This window comes from Pongo pygmaeus, chromosome 1 (genome assembly GCF_028885625.2).
Source record: "Pongo pygmaeus isolate AG05252 chromosome 1, NHGRI_mPonPyg2-v2.0_pri, whole genome shotgun sequence".
Taxonomy (NCBI): domain Eukaryota; kingdom Metazoa; phylum Chordata; class Mammalia; order Primates; family Hominidae; genus Pongo; species Pongo pygmaeus.
In genome coordinates, this window is record NC_072373.2 from 41,838,087 (window position 1) to 41,859,660 (window position 21,574).

The window sequence follows — 21,574 nt, forward strand, 5'->3', positions numbered from 1 at the left end:
CTGTGCTTTGCGACTTGATTCTAATGATCAGAATAAAGTGGAAATGATATAATGTGCAACTTCAGAGGCTAATCACAAAAAGCACTGCAATGTTTTCCTCTCTTTTTGAGATGCTCATTCTGGGAGAGGCCAGTTGTCCTTTGGAGAAGCCCGTGTAGTGAGGAACTGAAGTGTCCTGCAGTCCAAGCCAAGAACAAAAGATACCACCAAGTGATTAAAAAGACAACCCACAGAATGATAGAAAATATGTGAAAACCCTATCTGATAAGGGTTTAATACTTAGAACATATAAAGGACTCCTGTAACTCAATAACAATGAAACAAACAACCCAGTTAGGAAGTGGGCAAAGGATGAGAATAGACATTTTTCCAAAAAAGACATACAGATGGCCAATAAACACAAGAAAAGATGCTCCACATCATTAGTCATTAGGAAAATGTAAATCAAACTGACTTCAGCCCCTTTTAGGGTGGTATAATAATAATTTTTTTAAACCAGAAAAATGACAAGTGTTGGTGAGGATGTAGAGAAATTAGAATATTTGTGCATTGCTGATGGGGATGTAAAATGGTACAGCAGCTGTGGAAAATAGTCTAGCAATTCTTCGAAAAGTTAAACAGAATTACCTTATCCCCCAGCAATTCCACTTCTGGGTATATACCTAAAAGAATTGAAAATATGGACTGAAACAGGTATGGGTTTATCAGCAATTCTGCCTATTTTAAACTACACCTGGTAAATTGTATTTTTCTTCTGACATGGTATATTTCATGGATAGTTTTAATTTTATTAGAAGAGAAGATATAATATTTTTATCATGTATTAAATCTCTTCAATATCAACAGGCTTATGTCTTCTTTCTCATTCTTGTGTATTTGTAGAATTGTTATTTTGTGAAATGACAATTGACCCAGTCTGTTCGTTTTATAACTGGTTACTTTAAAGAATCTGCTTTTAGATTTCTTTATCATTTCTATGATTTCTTTTTTCTTTATTCATTACTTTATTAATTCCTTACTCCAGCAGCCTTTTATATGTGTTTTTAATAATTTAAAAATTGTTAAGAAAATGTTTTGTTCATTTATTTGAATTTTTTCCTGTCAAGTAACAAAAAGGATTGAAAAATTTCTCTGAGGACAGTTTTGGCATTAGCACCTCAGAAATTTTTATGAGTAATATATGTTTCAGCATTCCTAATTAAGAAGCTAAATAATGTAAGGCTTACCATTACAGGCTGTTGAAGCTGACTGGCAATATTCTAATTCTAACCTCAACCTGTCATATGAATTTGGACAAATTAGTTAACCGGTCTGTCTCAGTTTTCTCTTCTATACAATGAGGGATATGCGTGATATCCATTTCAAAGGGTCTTTTAAAGACTAAGTAAATCAAGTAAGGGACTTAGAAGAATGCTTGAGGCACATGCACTCGAGGATCATTAGCGATTGTTATTCTCCAGGTAATCTGCAATGGCTGTTTTTAAATTTCTCTTTGATCAAGATCTAAGGTACTCCGTTTTCTAAAACTTCGAATTTTTAATGTATTATTTGCTTATTAATTCCTAGTTTTTGGTGTATTGTGATGAGAAAATATACCCATTTTGATTTCTTCTATGTGCAAATTTATTGAGGTATACTCTGTGGAGTTATATCAACTTTTATAAATGGTTTTTGTAACTGTGATAAAGGTTTCGAAGTTGAACACACAAGAATCAAAGCAGCCTTATTCCTCAACATGTGATCATTTGTTCACTTATTTGCCCAATCTGAAGTTTTCAACTATTATTATTTTGCTGATTTGTCTTTTTATTTATTTTAGAAAATTCTCTGACTTTGCATAATGACAAGAATTGAAGAAAAATAATGCTCTCAATCCCTTCATCTAACCAGAGATTGTCACCCTATGGCTCACAGGACAAATATGTTCTATAGCACGTATTTGTAAATGAAATTTGATCAAAATACAATCACACATTCATTTGTCTAGGGCTATTTTTCCACTGCAATGGCAGAACTGAGTAATTGCAATAGAGATTGCATGGTCTGCAAAATTGAAAATTTTGCTATCTGGCTCTTGACAAAAAATTTTGCCATCTCTTGCTCAAAACAATCTATGTTTCATTTGTCGAGGTTAACATCTACTCCTTAGTTATATGCTTAAGTTGCACTTGTTTTTCAGAAATTTAACAACATAATTGTATAACCTATATATTCACTTAGTATACCATGTATATTTTGTCACTCCCACCTCCATCTCAGGTGGTCCTGATTTTTTCCAAACCCAATCAAACACACCTATGTATATAGGATATCTCCTCCAAATTTGTCATTATTTTTCCAAATTGAGAACAAACTCTATATGCTTCTCTGCAAATTATTTTTTTCTATTGACATCACAACATGGTCACCCATTCAAATCACTAAACAGAGATCTAATTAAGTCTTCTTGATTGCTGCAAAATAGTTCACAGTAGACGTCTTATGATTTATTCAACCTACTGCTAATAGAATGATGTCAAGGTTGTTTGCTCTTTTTGCTTATATAAACAATATTGCAATAAAGAACCTATTGTAATTAATACTCCTTTTCCTAGGAGTGGGATTAGTAGCTAAGAAGATATCTATGCTTTCATCGTTTGTGGATAGTGTAAGATTTTTTTTTGAAAGCTGCAGCAATTCACATTCCAATGAGCCACTATGAGAGGGCTCCTTTTCCTCAATTCCTATTTACCTCTACTTCCCTCTTTTAAACTTTTATTAGTGTGACCGTGAAAACATGACATATTGTTGCTTTAATTTGCATTTCCCCAAACCATAGTGAAGTTTAGCTTTTTTGCTTAAATATTTATTTTAGCCATTTTTTAGGCCATTTTTATGTTTCCTTTTGTGAATTGCCTGTGCATATTCTTTCCTCATTTTTATATCGGGTTTTCTATTGCTTATCTACTGTCGTGTGCTCTTAACTTTCTCTCAGTTTTACTTAATACAAATTTCCCTGCAGTCTATTTTCTGTTAACATACGGCATATTTTTGCATATTAGAATTTTAATTCTCCCGTATGTCACTCTGTTGATACATAGATCTGATGGCCGATCTGGTTGGGATGGTGACCATCCTCTTTCTCCCTGAGCGCTCCTTTCCTGGCCAGCCAGAAGATCCAAGTTAACGCTGGCTAACTCCAAGATGCTGTGTGTTTGGTCAGAGAAGACCTCCTTTCCAGTGGTGCGAGACAGTTCTTTAGGTAAGAGTACATGTGTTACAGAGCTCTGTCTTTGAAACAGCTGAATGAGCTCTTCTATATAACAGTATTTGTTTGACGTATTTCAATACGTTAGTTAGCGCTCTCTTGTTCAAAAGTTCTTGTCTTCAGGCCGGACACGGTGGCTCCCGCCTGTAATCCCAGCACTTTGGGAGGCCGAGGCAGGCGGATCACAAGGTCCAGAGATCGAGACCATCCTGGCCAACATGGTGAAACCCCGTCTCTACTACAAATACAAAAATTAGCTCGGCGTGAGGCGGAGGTTGCAGTGAACCGAGACGGTGCCACTGCACTCCAGCCTGGTGACAGAGCGAGACTCCATCAATATCTTAAACAAAATTTTAAAATCTTATTTGATACGTTTTAATTTAAATTCTTATTTTTCTTATACTGTTATCTGTTGTTTTCTTTCCTAATATCGCATAATATATTTTAAAATATTTTTGTCTTTCTTATTGTTTTAAAAGAGATACAACATAAAATTTGCCATTAAAACCATTTTAAGAGTATAATTCAGTGGCATCAATGACATTCACAACATTATACAACCATTATCACTGCTTAGTTCCAAAAATTTTCACCATCCCAATGAGAAACTGGATGTATTGAGCAGTAACTCCCTATTCTCCCCTTCCACTGGTTATCTCTAATCTATTTTTGGTCCAATAAATTTTCTTATTTTCGGCACCTCATAAAAGTGGAATACAGTATTTATCCTTTTGTCTCTGGCTCATTTCACTTAGCATAATGTTTTTAAAGTTTATGCATCTTGTAGCGTGTATCAGAACTCTATTCCTTTGTATAGCTGAAGAATATTCCATGGAATGTATAAGCTCCATTTCGTTTATCCATTCATCTGCTCATAGATACTTGGGTTGTTTCTACCTTTTGGCTATTTTGAACAAAGCTGCTACGGACATTGGTATTTGAGCATCTGCTTCAGTCCTTGTTTTCAATTTCTTTAGGTATATGCCTAGGAGTAGAATTGCTGGCCATATGGTAATTCTATGTTTAACTTTTTCAGGAATCACCAAACTGCTTTCCACAGTGCTGCACCATTTTACATTTCCACCAGCAATGTATAAGCATTCTAATTTCTCCACATCCTCACCAACACCTTTTATTTCCTGTTTTTTAAAAAAATTATAACCATCCTAATACAAAACATCCTAGTACAAAGTCAGGTTGATGTGCACTTCCCTAATGACTAATGATGTTGAACATCTTTTGATGTGTTTATTGGGCATTTGTATATTTCCCTTGGAGACATGTCCATCACATCATTTGCTCATTTTCGGTTACTGAGTTTTCAGTGCACAGGTCTTGTGCCTCCTTGATTAAATTTATTCCTAAGTATTTTATTCTTTTTGGTGCTACTGTAAATAGGATTTTGACCATATTTAGAAGGCTTTGTCTTTCAAAAGGGGAGATTGGAATCATTCACATTTACTATTATAACTGATGAGTTTGATCTTACTTATAGTGTTCTTTCCTTTTTATTTATTTAACAATTCTATGGGTTGGAACTCAGCACTGTATAAAACAAACTCCATTCTTGCTCTGCTAAATGGAGTTTGTTTTTTTTGTAATATATAGTATTATATTTTGTAATATAAAATATGTTATATTTAAATATTGTATATCATGTAAATAAAATTTACATCAATATTTTTATTGATATAAAATAATAGATTTTATCACTACAACTAGGAAGTTAGGAATAAAGTAAGAAAAAGTATGATAAACTTACACTATGTAGGGGATACATATTCTTGATGTAAAAAATAAAAGAGAAATGGTACTTTACACCAGTATAAAATCAAAATATGTTAAAAATCAGATTTATATAATATTTTATATCAAATTTATATCATATTTATTATTTTTATAATATATACGAATTTTATGTTATATATATAATATATATATACTTATAAAACCTTCCCCCTGTGCTTTGTACTGTACTTGCAATAGCCTTTTCCTATCTTTGCTTGAACATCCTCAAGCCCTAGTTCTCAAACTTTTGTGGTCTCAAGAATTTTTTGCACTCCTAAACATTTTTGTTATTGTTATTGTTATTATTATTATTATTATTTGAGACAGAGTTTTGCTCTTGTTGCCCAGGCTGGAGTGCAGTGGTGCAATCTCGGCTCACCGCAACCTCTGCCTCCCGGGTTCAAGCGATTCTCCTGCCTCAGCCTCCCGAGTAGCTGGGATTACAGGCATGCGCCACCACACCTGGCTAATTTTGTATTTTTTAGTAGAGACTGGGTTTCTCCATGTTGGCCAGGCTGGTCTTGAACTCCCGACCTCAGGTGTTCTGCCCACCTCGGCCTCCCAAAGTGCTGGGATTACAGGCATGAGCCACGGCGCCCGGCCACTTTAAAAATTATTAAGGACCTCAAAGTGATTTTACCAATAGAGCTTATATCTGTTAATATTTATTATATTAGAAAGAAAAACTGAGGCATTAAAATACATTTATTAATTCACTTCAACATAATAACACTGGTTTCCCAAAAGAGAGACAGAAAGCTTGCTAGCTCTTGTTTCTCTCACCCCTCTTTTGTTTTATGGACCAAGTGGTTTCACCCTTCTGATTATCTTTTAAAATTTGATTTTTAACATATATATATATTGATTTTATACTGGTGTGAAGTACCATTTTCTCCTTATTTTTCATGTCAAGAATATGTGTCCCCTAAATATGATAAGTTTATGATGGTTTTTCTTACTTCATCTCTAACTTCCTAGTTGAAGTGATAAAATCTATTTTTTTATATCAAGTTTCTTCTTCTTTTCGTATTACATGAATTATCTTTCAATAATTAGTCCTGCTTTGATATTTTGTTTTATTTCCATATTAAATAAAACAGTTTTAGTGACCCCATTTAACTAGTTTTTTGCCTCATTAATATTTCTTTGATACAACACCATTTGGAATTTTGATTTCTTCTTCAAAAAGAAGACTCCCACAGCTTTGTGGGAGTTTCTCTTTTTGTAGGCAGTATATCTAACTGGTGTATGTTTGGGGTTCCTGCTTATTTAAGACGATGCATCTGTGCCTTGCAGATGAATGGCGGCTTGGCTGAGTACAGAAATTTTATTGTACAACATTTCCTCTCAAACACTAACTTCTACTACTTAGTGTTACAGAACAGAAGCTTGGTGCTAATATGAATTTCTTCTTTTTTGTTTATTTCTGGAGAGTGGCAGTATTTTTTAATATCTGTATGGCATAATTTTCTTCCATGTAGCGCCAGGGCCCATTATTGTTAATCTTGATTTGTTTAGTAAGCCTTCAAGGATCAATTTAGTATTTTTCTTTATAGCCTGAGAAATTATCTTCCATTACGTGCTAATTAATGCTTCTATTCATTCTGCTTTCTTTTATTTTTTCTGGAATTTCTATATTATATCCCTGTGTGTTTGTGTGTAGTGTGTTTGTGTGTACATATGTGTCATTTCAAGTCTGGTCCTTGATGAATTCTGGAGAATTCAATCTTGTCTTCATTATCCCTTTGGTGTTTTTTTTTTTTTTTTTTTTTCCGGGGGTGGGGGGCAGGCTCCAATCTACCAGTCATCACTCCTTTTCAGACTCCCACGTGTTTCATTCAAATCTCAACTTTTCTGATATCAGATCATTAAATCTTATAAATGCCTCTTATAGTTCCATCGACTCTATGTTACAAACACATGAGAGATTTCTAAAGATTGTCCCCTGTTTATTGGAGGAAGCTGTTGTGCAGATGAATATTTCTCTGATCTCTTAGATTGGTTTCTTCTATTTTCAATTGCTTTATCTTGCCTTAGATTTGGTGATATTTTGTTTTGCTTACCATAGGGAAATCTATGTTCATTCACAATGGGAGGTGAGAAAAGGTTGGGCAAGAGGTTGTGTGAAAAGCAGTTTAAATCGTCCAGGCTCAGACAGTCAGAAAGGATGAATACTGACTCACTCTAGTGACAGAATAGGCTGATGAGAAGGGGCAGTTAGTTATTGCAGTAAAATTTAATATATATCATGTTTTTCCTCTCTGAATTTATCATGGCAACCAAAAATGAGTACACAGTCTTTTTTTTATTATCATACTTTAAATTCTGGGATACATGTGCAGGACGTGCAGGTTTGTTACATAGGTATACACATGCCATGGTGGTTTGCTGCACCATCAACCCATCATCTACATTAGCTATTTCTCCTAATGCTATCCCTTCCCTAGATTCCTACCCCCTGACAGGCCCCATTGTGTGATGTTCCCCTCCATGTGTCCATGTGTTCTCATTGTTTAACTCCCACTTAGGAATGAGAAAATGCGATGGTTGGTTTTCTATTCCTGTGTTAGTTTGCTGAGAATGATGGTTTCTAGCTTCATAAATGTCCCTGCAAAGGACATGAACTCATCCTTTTTTATGGCTGCATAGTATTCCATGGTGTATATGTGCCACATTTTCTTTATCCAGTCTATATCATTGATGGGCATTTGGGTTGGTTCCAAGTCTTTGCTATTGTGAAGAGTGCTGCAATAAACATACTTGTGCATGTGTCTTTACAGAAGGATGATTTATAATCCTTTGGGTATATACTCAGTAATGGGATTGCTGGGTCAAATGGTATTTCTGGTTCTAGACCCTTGAGGAATCACCACACTGTCATCCACAATGGTTGAACGAATTTACACTCCCACCAACAGTGTAAAAGCATTTCTATTTCTTCACATCCTCTCCAGCATCTGTTGTTTCCTGACTTTTTAATGATCACCATTCTAACTGGCCTGAGATGGTATCTCAATGTGGTTTTGATTTGCATTTCTCTAATGACCAGTGATGATGAGCTTTTTTTCATGTTTGTTGACTGCATAAATGTCTTCTTTTGAGAAGTGTCTGTTCATATACTTTGCCCTCTTTTTGATAGGGTTGTTTTTTCTTGTAAATTTGTTTGAGTTCCTTGTAGATTCTGGATATTAGTCCTTTGTCATATGGATGGATTGCAAAAATTTTCTCCCATTCTGTAGGTTGTCTGTTCACTCTGATGATAGTTTCTTTTGCTGTGCAGAAGGTCTTTAGTTTGATTAGATCCCATTTGTCAATTTTGGCTTTTGTTACCATTGCTTTTGGTGTTTTAGTAATGAAGTCTTTGCCCATGCCTATGTCCTGAATGGTATTGCCTAGGTTTTCTTCTAGGGTTTTTATGGTTTTAGGTCTTACATTTAAGTCTTTAATATATCTTGAGTTAATTTTTGTATAAGGTGCAAAGGAAGGGGTCCAGCTTCAGTTTTCTGCATATGGCTAGCCAGTTTTCCCAACACCATTTATTAAATAGGGACTCCTTTCCCCATTGCTTGTTTTTGTCAGGTTTGTCAAAGATCAGATGGTTGTAGATGTGTGGCGTTATTTCTGAGGCCTCTGTTCTGTTCCATTGGTCTATATATCTGTTTTGGTACCAGTACGATGCTGTTTTGCTTACTGTAGCCTTGTAGTATAGTTTGAAGTCAGGTGCCTCCTGACTTGAAGTGTGGCACCTCCAGGTTTGTTCTTTTTGCTTAGGATTGTCTTGGCTATATGGGCTATTTTTTGGTTCCATATGAAATTTAAAGTAGTTTTTTTTTTTTTGTAATTCTGTGAAGAAAGCCATTGGTAATTTGATGGGGATAGCATTGAATGTATAAATTACCTTGGGCAGTATGGACATTTTCATGATATTGATTCTTTCCATCCACAATTGTGAAATGTTTTTTTCATTTGTTTGTGTCCTTGCTTACTTCCTTGAGCCGTGGTTTGTAGTTCTCCTTGAAGATGTCCTTCACTTCCCTTGTAAGTTGTATTCCAAGGTATTTTATTCACTTTGCAGGAATTTTGAATGGGAGTTCACTCATGCTTTGGCTCTCTGTCTATTATTGGTGTATAGGAATGCTTGTGATTTTTGCATTGATTTTGTATCCTGAGACTTTGCTGAAGTTGCTTATCAGATTATGGATATTTTAAGCTGAGACAATGGGGTTTTCTAAATATACAATCATGTCATATGCAAACAGAGACAATTTGACTTCCTCTCTTCCTATTTGAATACCCTTTATTTCTTTCTCTTGCCTGATTGCCCTGGCCAGAGCTTCCAATACTATGTTGAATAGGAGTGGTGAGAGAGGGCATCCTTGTCTTGTGCTGGTTTTCAAAGCGCATGCTTCCAGCTTTTGCCCATTCAGTATGATATTGGTGGTGGGTTTGTTATAAATAGCTTCTATCATTTTGAGACATATTCCATCAATACCTAGTTTATTGAGAGTTTGTAGCATGAAGGGCTGTTGAATTTTATCGAAGCCCTTTTCTGCATCTATTGAGATAATCATGTGGTTTTTATCATTGGTTCTGTTAATGTGATGGATTACATTTATTGATTTGCATATGTTGAACCAGCCTTGTATCCCAGGGATGAAGCCAGTCTGATCATGGTGGATAAGCTTTTTGATGTGCTGCTGGATTTGGTTTGCCAGTATTTTATTGAGGATTTTTGCATCAATGTTCATCAGGGATATTGGCCTGAAATTTTCCTTTTTTATTGTGTCTCTGCCAAGTTTTGGTATCAGGATGATGCTGACCTCATAAAATGAGTTAGGGAGGAGTCCCTCTTTTTCTATTGTTTGGAATAGCTTAGAAGGAATGGTACCAGCTCCTCTTCGTACCTCTGGTAGGATTTGGCTATGAATCCATCTGTTCCTGGGCCTTTTTTGTTGGTAGTCTATTAATTACTTCCTCAATTTCAGAACTGAATCCCTGCATAGGGATTCAACTTCTTCCTGTTTTAGTCTTGGGAGGGTGTATGTATCCAGGAATTTATCTATTTCTTCTAGGTTTTCTAGTTTATTTGCATAGAGGTGTTTACAGTATTCTCTGATGGTAGTTTGTATTTCTGTGGGATCAGTGGTGATATCCCCTTTATCATTTTTTATTGTGTCTATTTGATTCTTCTCTCTTTTTTCTTTATTAGTCTGGCTAGTGGTCTATTTTGTTAATCTTTTCAAAAAACCAGCTCCTGGATTCATTGATTTTTTGAAGGGTTTTTTGTGTCTCTATCTCCTTCAGTTCTGCTCTGATCTTAGTTATTTCTTCTCTTCTGCTAGCTTTTGAATTTGTTTGCTCTTGCTTCTCTAGTTGTTTAATTGTGATGTTAGGGCATTGATTATAGATCTTTTCTGCTTTCTCCTGTGGGCATTTAGTGCTATAAATTTAGTGCTCTAAACACTCTTTGGCTGTGTCCCAGAAATTCTGGTACATTGTGTCTTTGTTCTCATCAGTTTCAAATAACTTACTTATTTCTGCTTTCATTTCGTTATTTACCCAGTAGTCATTCAGAGCAGGTTGTTCAGTTTCCATGTAGTTGTGCAGTTTTGAAAGAGTTTTTTTAATCCTGAGTTCTAATTTGATTGCACTGTGGTCTGAGAGACTGTTATGATTTCCATTCTTTTGCATTTTGAGGAGTGCTTTACTTCCAATTATGTGGTCGATTTTAGAAAAATTGCTATGTGGTGCTGAGAAGAATGTATATTCTGCTGATTTGGGGTGGAGAGTTCTATAGATGTCTATTAGGTCTGCTTGGTCCAGAGCTGAGTTCAAGTCCTGAATATCCTTGTTAATTTTGTGTCTCGTTGACCTGTCTAATATTGACAGCGGGGTGTTAAAGTCTCCCACTATTATTGTGTGGGAATCTAAGTCTCTTTATAGGTCTTTCAGAACTTGCTTTATGAATCTGGGTGCTCCTGTATTGGGTGCATATATATTTAGGATAGTTAGCTCTTCTTGTTGCATCCTTTGCCATTATGTAATGCCCTTGTCTCTTTTGATCTTTGTTGGTTTAAAGTATGTTTTATCAGAGGCTAGGATTGTAACCCCTGCTTTTATTGGCTTTTCATTTGCTTGGTAAATATTCCTCCATCCCTTTATTTTGCACCTATGTGTGTCTTTGCACATGAGATGAGTCTTCTGAATACAGCACACCAGTGGGTCTTGACTCTTTATCCAATTTTTCAGTCAGTGTCTTTTAATTGGGGGCATTTAGCCAATTTACATTTAATGTTAGAATTGTTATGTGTAAATTTGATCCTGTCATTATGATGCTAATTTGTTATTTTGCCCGTTAGTTGATGTGGTTTCTTCATATTGTTGATGGTCTTTACAATTTGGTGTGTTTTTGCAGTGGCTGGTACCAGTTATTCCTTTCCATGTTTAGTGCGTCCTTCAGGAGCCCTTATAAGGCAAGTCTGGTGGTGACAAAATTCCTCAGCATTTGCTTGTCTGTAAAGGATTTTCTTTCTCCTTCATTTATGAAGCTTAGTTTGGCTGGATATGAAATTCTGGGCTGAAAATTCTTTTCTTCAAAAATGTTGAATATTGGCCCCCACTCTCTTCTGGCTTGTAGGGTTTCTGCAGAGAGATTCACTGTTAGACTGATGGGCTTCCCTTTGTGGGTAACCTGACCTTTCTCTCTGGCTGCCCTTAACATTTTTTTCCTTCATTTCAACCTTGGTGAATCTGACAATTATGTGTCTTGGGGTTGCTCTTCTCAAGGAGTATCTTTGTGGTGTTCTCTGTATTTCCTGAATTTGAATGCTGGCCTGTCTTGCTAGGTTGGGGCAGTTCTCCTGGATAATATCTTGAAGAGTGTTTTCCAACTTGGTTCCATTCTCCCTGTCACTTTCAGGTACACCAATCAAAGGTAGGTTTCGTCTTTTCACATAGTCCCACATTTCTTGGAGGCTTTGTTCATTCCTTTTCATTTTTTGTGTCTTCATGTTTTATTTCATTAAGTTGATCTTCAATCTCTGATATCCTTTGTTTCACTTGATTGATTTGGCTATTGATACTTGTGTATGTTTCATGAAGTTCTTGTGCTGTGTTTTTCACCTCCATCAGGTCATTTATGTTCTTTTCTAAACTGGTTATTCTAGTTAGCAATTCCTTTAACCTGTTTTTCAAGGTTCTTCGCTTCCTTGCATTGGGTTAGAACATGCTCCTTTAGCTTGGAGGAGTTTGTTATTACCCACCTTCTGAAGCCTACTTCTGTCAATCTGTCAAACTCATTCTCCATCCAGTTTTGTTCTCTTGCTGGCAAGGAGTTGTGATCCTTTGGAGGAGAAGAGGCATTCTGGTTTTGGGAATTTTCAGGCTTTTTGTGCTGGTTTTTCCTCATCTTCGTGGATTTGTCTATCTTTGGTCTTTGATGTTGGTGACTTTTGGATGGGGTTTTCATGTGGACCTCCTTTTTGTTGATGTTGATGCTATTCCTTTATGTTTGTTAGTTTTTCTTCTAACAGTCAGGCCCCTCTGCTGCAATTCTGCTGGAGTTTGATGGAGGTCCACTCCAGAGTCTTTAAAAGCCCCTTCTCAGTTGGGGCAATGGCTTCTGGTGTGGCTACTTGTCCCAAGGAGAAGTCAAGAACAAGAACCCCATAATGTCTCCTCTCTGTGTGCACTTTGATGCGTACTCTTCCAGAGCTGCTGTTACAATTAATATTTACCCTCCCAACCCCTGCTTCAGGGTCCTCCAACTCAACTGTAGTACCTACTGATCTCAGTTAAGGAGGTTCACATGGTTCAACTACCTTTTTTCCTTTTCCTTATTTGTAAGCTGCTCCTTTTCATCCAGTGAATGCCTGACCAGGTTTCACATGTACCAGCTTTGATAGGAACATGTTGCCCTCCCCTGGTTTACAATACAATACATATTGTACCTTCTTTTTTGTATTCCTTTGATCATATGGCTATGTCCAAGGTATCGTCTCCATCTATAAGTCCTATTGCTTGCTTTTAAAGTAAAGGTAGCAATAGTTTAGTTTGTCTGTCTGAGACTGGGTCAGAAATTGGCTCTGCTGTTCTGGAACTCATATTCAAGAGATGGTATTCTCAACTCACCCTTCATTACAAGAATAATTAACTGTTGATCCAAACTGTGTATCTGTGTTTATATGCACCATTCCATTGAAGGGTTCTGGAGGAGGTCCACATGATTTTCCTAGGGGAAGAAGCAGAATTTGGGATTAAGTATAGAGTTCAACTTACCTTTGTAAGGTTCAGACTGGAGTGTGGCATACTAAACAGCATATACAGTTCCAATTGTTTCATGGAATTGACTGCTTTGAGGAAACTTGGCAGACAACTTCAGAATCATGTAGCTACAGAACACAACTTTGAAAAAGACTACCTTGCATCTCCTAATAAAGGTTATGAATGTGCTCTCGCCTGTAATCCTAGCAATTTGGGAGGCCGAGGCAGGCAGATCACCTGAGGTCAGGAGTTCAAGACCAGCCTGGCCAACGTGGCAAAACCCCATCTCTACTAAAAAATACAAAAATTAGCTGGGCATGGGAGTGGGTGCCTATAATACCAGTTATTCAGGAGGCTGAGGCAGGGAGACTTGCTCGAACCTAGGAGGTTGCAGTGAGCCAAGATCACGCCACTACACTCTGGCCTGGGTGACACAGTAAGGCTCCATCTCAGAAACAAACAAACAAAAAACACAACAACAACAGCAGAAACAAAACAAAAACAAAACAAGTCATTTATGGCTAAAGTGTTGTACTCTCATTCCACCAGCCAAAATCAAATAACTCAAAATTTGGGATGTCTTCCCTATTTATAGTTAGCCAAGCACAGCTCACTGCAACCCACATAAACTTCTTTTGTACCCTTGTTTTTTCATTCATTTCATGGTTTCAGCCATCAAGGATGATCTACAGTGAATGTAAATTTTCTCTCTAATTCTTTTGTGAGAGCCATTCTCATGAAATGAGCATCTAGTCAAGGTTCAGGAACTCCAAGCAAGAAGAAGGGGTGATGTACAAGACCATCCTTTATCAAAATACCTTGGGCAAATATAGACATCTTGCCTCCAAAATTTGAGCAAATTGAATCAAATCCCACCTATGTTGTTTTTGTTGTTGTTGTTTGTAGAGGTGGGGTTTGGCCATGTTGCCCAGGCTGGTTGCGAACTCCTGAGCTCAAGCTATCTGCCAGCCTTGGCCTCCCAAAGTGATGGGATTATAGGCGTGAGCCACCAAGCCCAGTCCCACCTATGATTTAACAGACATGAAGTAGTTCCCAGGGAGGGGTTACTCACGTCTACACTTGTCTTCAACACCTGACCAGACCAAGTTTTCTAGGCAGGAGATAGAGAACATTTTCCCAAAATACCCAGGACGGCATTCATAATTCAAAGAAGTCCCAACTGGAAACTCAAAGTCATTAATTGGGATCGTAGGACTGGCAAATGGAAACTGCTCTGGGGTTTTACAGTGACCTGGAGAAAAAAACCACAGGAATATCAAAGTTAGCAGACAGACTTCCACCCTACCTCCTCTTTCTCTTCAATTAAGCTGATAGGTGGATCACAGAAACAAAGAGACTTACAAGAATAGCAAAAGATTTTCTTCTCCTTGATGTTACCTTGGGATGAAGCTCTTCAATGGCATCTACTCAGCAGGATTTTTTTTACTATTTGGAAGACCACTCAGCTTTCTGATCTTTCTTCCCTTATTTCACCAAAGCAAAAACTTCAGCTTGTAGTTTCATATTCAGACCTCCTATCGGAGTGCCTATATCCTCAGTTAACCACTCAAATCTTCATGTGTTTGTGCTAATTCACTCATGAGTAGCAAGACATATTTTATCATCTCTCTCCATCTACTCCATTCTCAGGGTGCCTGGCATAAGCTGCCTCTCTGGCCTTTCGTAGCAGATATCCCTTGTAGTGAGTTGAATGATATTCTCCCAAAAGATATCTCTACCTAAAACCTCAGAATAGAAACTTATTTGGAATAATGGTTTTTCAGATAGAATTAAGATTAGGATCTTGAGATTAGATCATCTTTTATTTAGAGTGGGCCCTAAATCTAATGACTGGTGCCCCTATCAGGGAAAAAGTGGAGGGATTTGACATATAGAGACACAGGGGAAAAGGCTATGATGGAGGCAGGAATTGGAATGATGCATCCACAAACCAAGGAATGCCGAGGAATCCCAGGAACCAGCAGCAGATGGAAGAAGTAAAGAATTGGTTATTTTCTAGAGCCTTAGAAGATGGGAAAATACCCCTGCCAACATCTCAATTTCAACCTACAAAACTGTGAAATAATAAGTTTCCTTTGTTTTAAGGCACCTAGTTTATGGTAATTTGTTACAGCAGCCCTAGGAAACTAATACAGTGTTTTTCTTCTGATGCTAAACCAGGCACTTAAAGATAGAACAAAATAGGCTGGGCATGGTGGCTCATGCCTTGTAGTCCCAGCACTTTGGGAGGCCAAGGCAGGTGGATTGCTTTAGCCCAGGAGTTCAAGACCAGCCTGGGCAACATGATGAAAACCGATCTACATAAAATACAAGAATTAGCTGGGCGTGGTGGCATGCACCTGTTGTCCCACCTACTTGGGAGGCTGAGATGGGAGGCTTGCTTGAGCCAGGGAGGTCAAGGCTGCAGTAAACTATGATTGCACCACTCTACTCCAACTGGGAAAAAGAGCAAGATCCTCTCTCTCAAAAAAAGCACACACACACACACACACAAAACAAAACAAAAAAAGAACCAGAACAAAACAGACTAAGCCATCAGCCTCCTGTAAGAAGCTATGTCTTCTTTTTGAGAGAGTATATTGTGTGCTGCATATTTTTACTTTTTTTGTTTTACAGTTTTTACAATTTTTCCGTTTTATTTTTTATAGAGACAGGATCTTGCTGTGTTGGCCAGGTTGGTCTTGAACTCCTGGCCTCAAACAATCCTCTCACCTCGGCCTCCCAAAATACTGGGATTATAGGTGTGAGCTACTGTGCCCAGCCATGTGCTGCATATTTTCAAATAGAGTCTGAATTCCATTACCTCCTTTTTGGAGAAGACTTCCTCCTTCTGTTCATTAAGCCTGCACTGGGGCCTAGGCATTTACATTAAAAAAATTTACTGGATTCTGATGGGTACCACTCAGTTGGAGAGTAAAGGTCAAAGAAAGGTTAAATGCCTTTCATCAGGTTTAGGCTTTTCACCTTGGCTTGCTCTTGTCTCTCAGGGCTTCCCTGTGGATAATGGGATATTCCAAGGCTGGTGCCACATCGCTAATCTACTCCAGCTTCTGCTCTGGAAAAGGCCTAATGTTTGCCCTGAAGGACCAGGCGACTTCTTCCCCTCCTTAGGAAGAAATAGCCTCTTCCTTTTCCTACCCTTTTCTTTGGGCTACTCTTTCCTTGCTTCTTACCCCCTGAGTGGAACAGTTCAAGTACAAAGATTAAGACAGCTTGGAGGCAAGCTGACAAGTGGACAAACTTTAAGTCAAGACAAAGAGAGTCTTTTTGGTTACTTAGTCCATGCAGCAGAACACTAGTTTAAAACCTTAGCTAAATAATATCCACATTTCCAATTTTGAACTTTGCATGCCCATGTACCCCTCATGAACTTATGGAGAGTGTCGGTCAATTATACAGATACTGGTTAGTGTTCATAGGCAGTTGTTTTCATGTCTTCTCCAGTGAATACATTTTTCTTCCTGATTTACATAACTGTGCCTTACTGCCTTCCCTCCACCCCTCCCCTCAGTCCCTTTTCCCCACCCTCTTCCACTCCACCAGCAAGAAGAGTTCTCATGTTATAGATTCAAACATACTTTGGTGCTGCTGAAACCCATCTGTTTTGGCTATGGTATGTAATTTTGACAATTCCATTTATGACAAAGTTAAGCTCACAAACAAATACCATAGTCTATTACAGAAACATGAGGGATTGGGTCCACATATTCTGAACCCATTTAGGATATGTGGAAGCGGATACTGACCAGCAGGAACAGAAAGTTCACAGCGAGGGGCAGGGCTGCTCCAAACCCCATTCCCATGAGGGTCACTTGTGCAGCGGATGGTGCTCTCCCCAATGAGGTTGAAGGTCATCCCTTTGTCTGGGTGGGGGTCACATGTGTAAGATATTTCTTTTCCATAGGGAATATCTCCAAGGGGAGTTCCGGTATGTCTCCCGTTAAGGATAGCTGGAGGATTTGGACAAAAGATATCTAGAAAGAAAACAAGAGCTCTCAATTCCATAAAAAATTTTAAAGTATAATCCAAGGTGATTCTACAGTTGTCATACTGTGACTGTGTTGCCAATTAAGCATACTTTTCTTCTTAAGGAAAGTAGAAACTGCAAAATAAATGTATTAGGCCTCTGCTAAGATGGAGCTAAATGAAATGACAACTAAATCAATGTTCGTTACAAAAGCCTTTCCCAAATTAAGCACCCTAAATTTTTCAGATAGTTAATATTTCTGAATAATAAAGACTATATTCCTTTAAAGTAAATAAAAATCTTCATAGTCACATTAAAGGGGAATCATCCATTAATTCAACAAGCATTTTTTTGAATATCTGCTGTATGTCAAATACTGTTTTACGCACAAGATAAATAAGATCTTTGACATCAAGAATCTTCATCCTAGAGACATCTTTCTAAAATATATTATGCATTTATTATTTGTATATCAGTGATTTAATTTTTCTTGATGATGCCAGGCTATGATTTTCAAAATAAAGATGAAAGATTACAGTAATGCTGTCACAATGAAAAAAATATACTATGCACTCCTGTATGTGTTTCAAATGGCTCAAGAATGTTACGGTTTTTTGAGATACTCATTGGTTTTTAAGGGTTTTTTTTTTTCATTAAAGATACACATTTATTCCTTGGAATGCCTCTATTTGGGGACAGTCCTTCCCCTTTCTAATTTGCTTTGAATTTGGGAAGAGGATATTACAGCTTAAAAGAATTATAGATAAACTAATCAAAGGTTAAAATAGCTTAACCAATGTTTACACTCTAGTAAGCGATTTCAGGTATATGTTGGGTCCATGAGGGTATTTTCTCTTTCTTTTCTTTCATACATCTTAACTATTCCAGGGAAGTTAAGATTGTCAAATAGCTAACTTCCAACAATGTAAGATGAAATTATCATTTTCGCTCTCCCTCTCCCTCTCCCTCTCCCTCTCCCTCTCCCTCTCCCTCTCCCTCTCCCTCTCCCTCTCCCTCTCCCTCTCCCTCTCCCTCTCCCTCTCCCCTCTTTTTTCGGTCTCCCTCTCCTTCTTTTTTCGGTCTCCCTCTGTTGCCGAAGCTGGACTGTACTGCCGGGATCTCGGCTTGCTGCAACCTCCCTGCCTCGGGCTCCTGTGACTCTCCTGCCTTGGCCTGCCGAGTGCCTGGGATTGCAGGCGCGCGCCGCCACGGCTGAATGGTTTTTGTATTTTTGGTGGAGACGGGGTTTCGCCGTGTTGACCGGGCTGGTCTCCAGCTCCTGGCCTCGAGTGATCTGCCTGCCTCGGCCTCCCGAGGTGCTGGGATTGCAGACGGAGTCTCGCTAACTCAATGCTCAATGGTGCTCAGGCTGGAGTGCAGTGGTGTGATCTCGGCTCTCTGCAACCTCCACCTACCAGCCTCCTGCCTTGGCCTCTTAAAGTGCTAAGATTACAGCCTCTGCCCCACCGCCACCCCGTCTAGGAAGTGAGGAGCGTCTCTGCCTGGCCGCCCATCGTCTGGGATGTGAGGAGCCCCTCTGCCCGGCCGCCCTATCTGGGAAGTGAGGAGCGCCTCTGCCTGGCCGCCCATCATCTGGGATGTGAGGAGCGCCTCTGCCCGGCTGCCACCCCGTCTGGGAGGAAGTGAGGAGCGCCTCTGCCTGGCTGCCCCGTCTGGGAGATGAGGAGCACCTCTGCCCGGCCGCCCCGTCTGGGAGGAAGTGAGGAGCGCCTCTGCCCTGTTGCCCTATCTGGGAAGTGAGGAGCGCCTCTACCTGGCCGCCACCCCGTCTGGGAAGTGAGGAGCGCCTCTGCCCGGCTGCCACCCCATATGGGCAGTGAGGAGCGCCTCTGCCCAGCCGCCCCTTCTGGGAGGTGAGGAGCGCCTCTGCCCAGCCGCCCCGTCTGGGAGGTGAGGAGTGCCTCTGCCCGGCCGCCCCGTCTGGGAGGTGAGGAGCGCCTCTGCCTGGCCGCCACCCCGTCTGGGAGGAAGTGAGGAGCACCTCTGCCCAGCTGCCCCATCTGGGAAGTGAGGAGCGCCTCTGCCCGGCTGCCGCCCCCTATGGGAAGTGAGGAGCGCCTCTGCCCGGCCGCCCACTCTGGGAAGTGAGGAGCGCCTCTGCCCGGCCGCCCACTCTGGGAAGTGAGGAGCGCCTCTGCCCGGCCGCCCACTCTGGGAGGTGAGGAGTGCCTCTGCCTGGCCGCCACCCCGTCTGGGAGGAAGTGAGGAGCACCTCTGCCCGGCCGCCCCGTCTGGGAGGTGAGGAGCGCCTCTGCCTGGCCGCCACCCCGTCTGGGAGGAAGTGAGGAGCACCTCTGCCCGGCCGCCCCGTCTGGGAGGTGAGGAGCGCCTCTGCCTGGCCGCCACCCCGTCTGGGAGGAAGTGAGGAGCACCTCTGCCCGGCCGCCCACTCTGGGAGGTGAGGAGCGCCTCTGCCTGGCCACTCCGTCTGGGAAGGGAGGAGCGCCTCTGCCCGGCCACCCCGTCTGGGAGGTGAGGAGCGCCTCTGCCCGGCTCCCACCCCGTCTGGGAGGAAGTGAGGAGCACCTCTGCCCGGCTGCCCCATCTGGGAAGTGAGGAGCGCCTCTGCCCGGCCGCCATCCCATATGGGAAGTGAGGAGCGCCTCTGCCTGACCACTCCGTCTGGGAGGTGAGGAGCGCCTCTGCCCGGCCGCCCCGTCTGGGAGGTGAGGAGTGCCTCTGCCCGGCCGTCACCCCGTCTGGGAGGAAGTGAGGAGCACCTCTGCCCGGCCGCCCCCTCTGGGAAGTGAGGAGCGCCTCTGCCTGGCCGCCACCCCTTCTGGGAGGAAGTGAGGAGCGCCTCTGCCTGGCTGCCCCATCTGGGAAGGGAGGAGCACCTCTGCCCGGCCGCCACACCGTCTGGGAAGTGAGGAGCGCCTCTGCCTGGCTGCCCCATCTGGGAACGGAGGAGCACCTCTGCCCGGCCGCCACACCGTCTGGGAAGTGAGGAGCGCCTCTGCCTGGCTGCCCCATCTGGGAAGGGAGGAGCACCTCTGCCCAGCCGCCACACCGTCTGGGAAGTGAGGAGCGCCTCTGCCTGGTCGCCCCGTCTAGGAGGTGAGGAGCTCCTCTGCCCGGCCGCCCAGTCTGGGAAGTGAGGAGCGCCTCTGCCCGGCCGCCCTGTCTGGGAGGTGAGGAGCGCCTCTGCCTGGCCGCCACCCCATCTGGGAGGAAGTGAGGAGCGTCTCTGCCCGGCCGCCCCGTCTGGGAAGTGAGGAGCGCCTCTGCCCGGCCGCCCCCTCTGGGAAGTGAGGAGCGCCTCTGCTCGGCCGCCCCAGTGAGGAGCGCCTCTGATCGGCCGCCCCGTCAGGGAAGTGAGGAGCGCCTCTGCCCGGCCGCCCCGTCTGGGAGGTGAGGAGCGCCTCTGCCCGGCTGCCACCCGGTCTGGGAGGAACTGAGGAGCGCCTCTGCCCGGGCGGCCCCGTCTGGGAAGCGAGGAGCGCCTCTGCCCGGGCGGCCCCGTCGGGGAAGTGAGGAGCGCCTCTGCCCGGCCGCCCCGTCTGGGAGGAGAGGAGCGCCTCTGCCCGGGCGGCCCCGTCTGGGAAGCGAGGGGCGCCTCTGCCCAGCCGCCCTGTCTGGGAGGTGAGGAGCGCCTCTGCCCGGCTGCCCTGTCTGGGAGGTGTACCCAACAGCTCCGAAGAGACAGCGACCATCGGGAGCGGGCCATGAGGACGATGGCGGTTTTGTTGAAGAGAAGGGGAGGAAGTGTGGGGAAAGGAAGGAGAGATCAGATTGTTGCTGTGTCTGTGTAGAAAGGGGTGGGCATAGGAGACTCCATTTTGTTCTGACTAGGAGAAATTCTTCTGCCTTGGGATGCTGTTGATCTATGGCCTTTCCCCCAGCCCCCTGCTCTCTGAAACATGTGCTGTGTCAACTCAGGGTTAAATGGATTAAGGGTGGTGCAAGATGTGCTTTGTTAAACAGATGCTTGAAGGCAGCATGCTCTTTAAGAGTCATCACCACTCCCTAATCTCAAGTACTCAGGGGCACAAACACTGCAGAAGGCCGCAGGGTCCTCTGCCTAGGAAAACCAGAGACCTTTGTTCATGTGTTTATCTCCTGACCTTCTCTCCACTATTATCCTATGACCCTGCCATATCCCCCTCTCCGAGAAACACCCAAGAATGATCAATAAATACTTCAGAAATTAAAAAAATAAAAAAAAATAAAAAAAATAAAAAAAAAAGAAATTATCATTTTCATCATATAAATCAATACAAGACATTGAAATGATTTAAGGCAAAGTATTCATTTGAGCAAAATTCTAT

General features: G+C 41.5%; 1 protein-coding gene across 1 annotated transcript in view; it reads right to left on the bottom strand.

Annotated features, from left to right (window-relative positions):
* Window positions 1-21,574, bottom strand: part of CR1 (complement C3b/C4b receptor 1 (Knops blood group)) — a 164,629-nt gene that overhangs the window by 39,427 nt on the left and 103,628 nt on the right. Inside the window, exons 46-48 of the mRNA XM_054485890.1 lie at window positions 17,065-17,292; window positions 14,370-14,549; window positions 13,166-13,265 (exon numbers count right to left, since the gene is read on the bottom strand). Of these exons, the coding sequence (XP_054341865.1) occupies window positions 13,166-13,265; window positions 14,370-14,549; window positions 17,065-17,292 (508 nt within the window). The remainder of the gene's footprint in view (window positions 1-13,165; window positions 13,266-14,369; window positions 14,550-17,064; window positions 17,293-21,574) is intronic.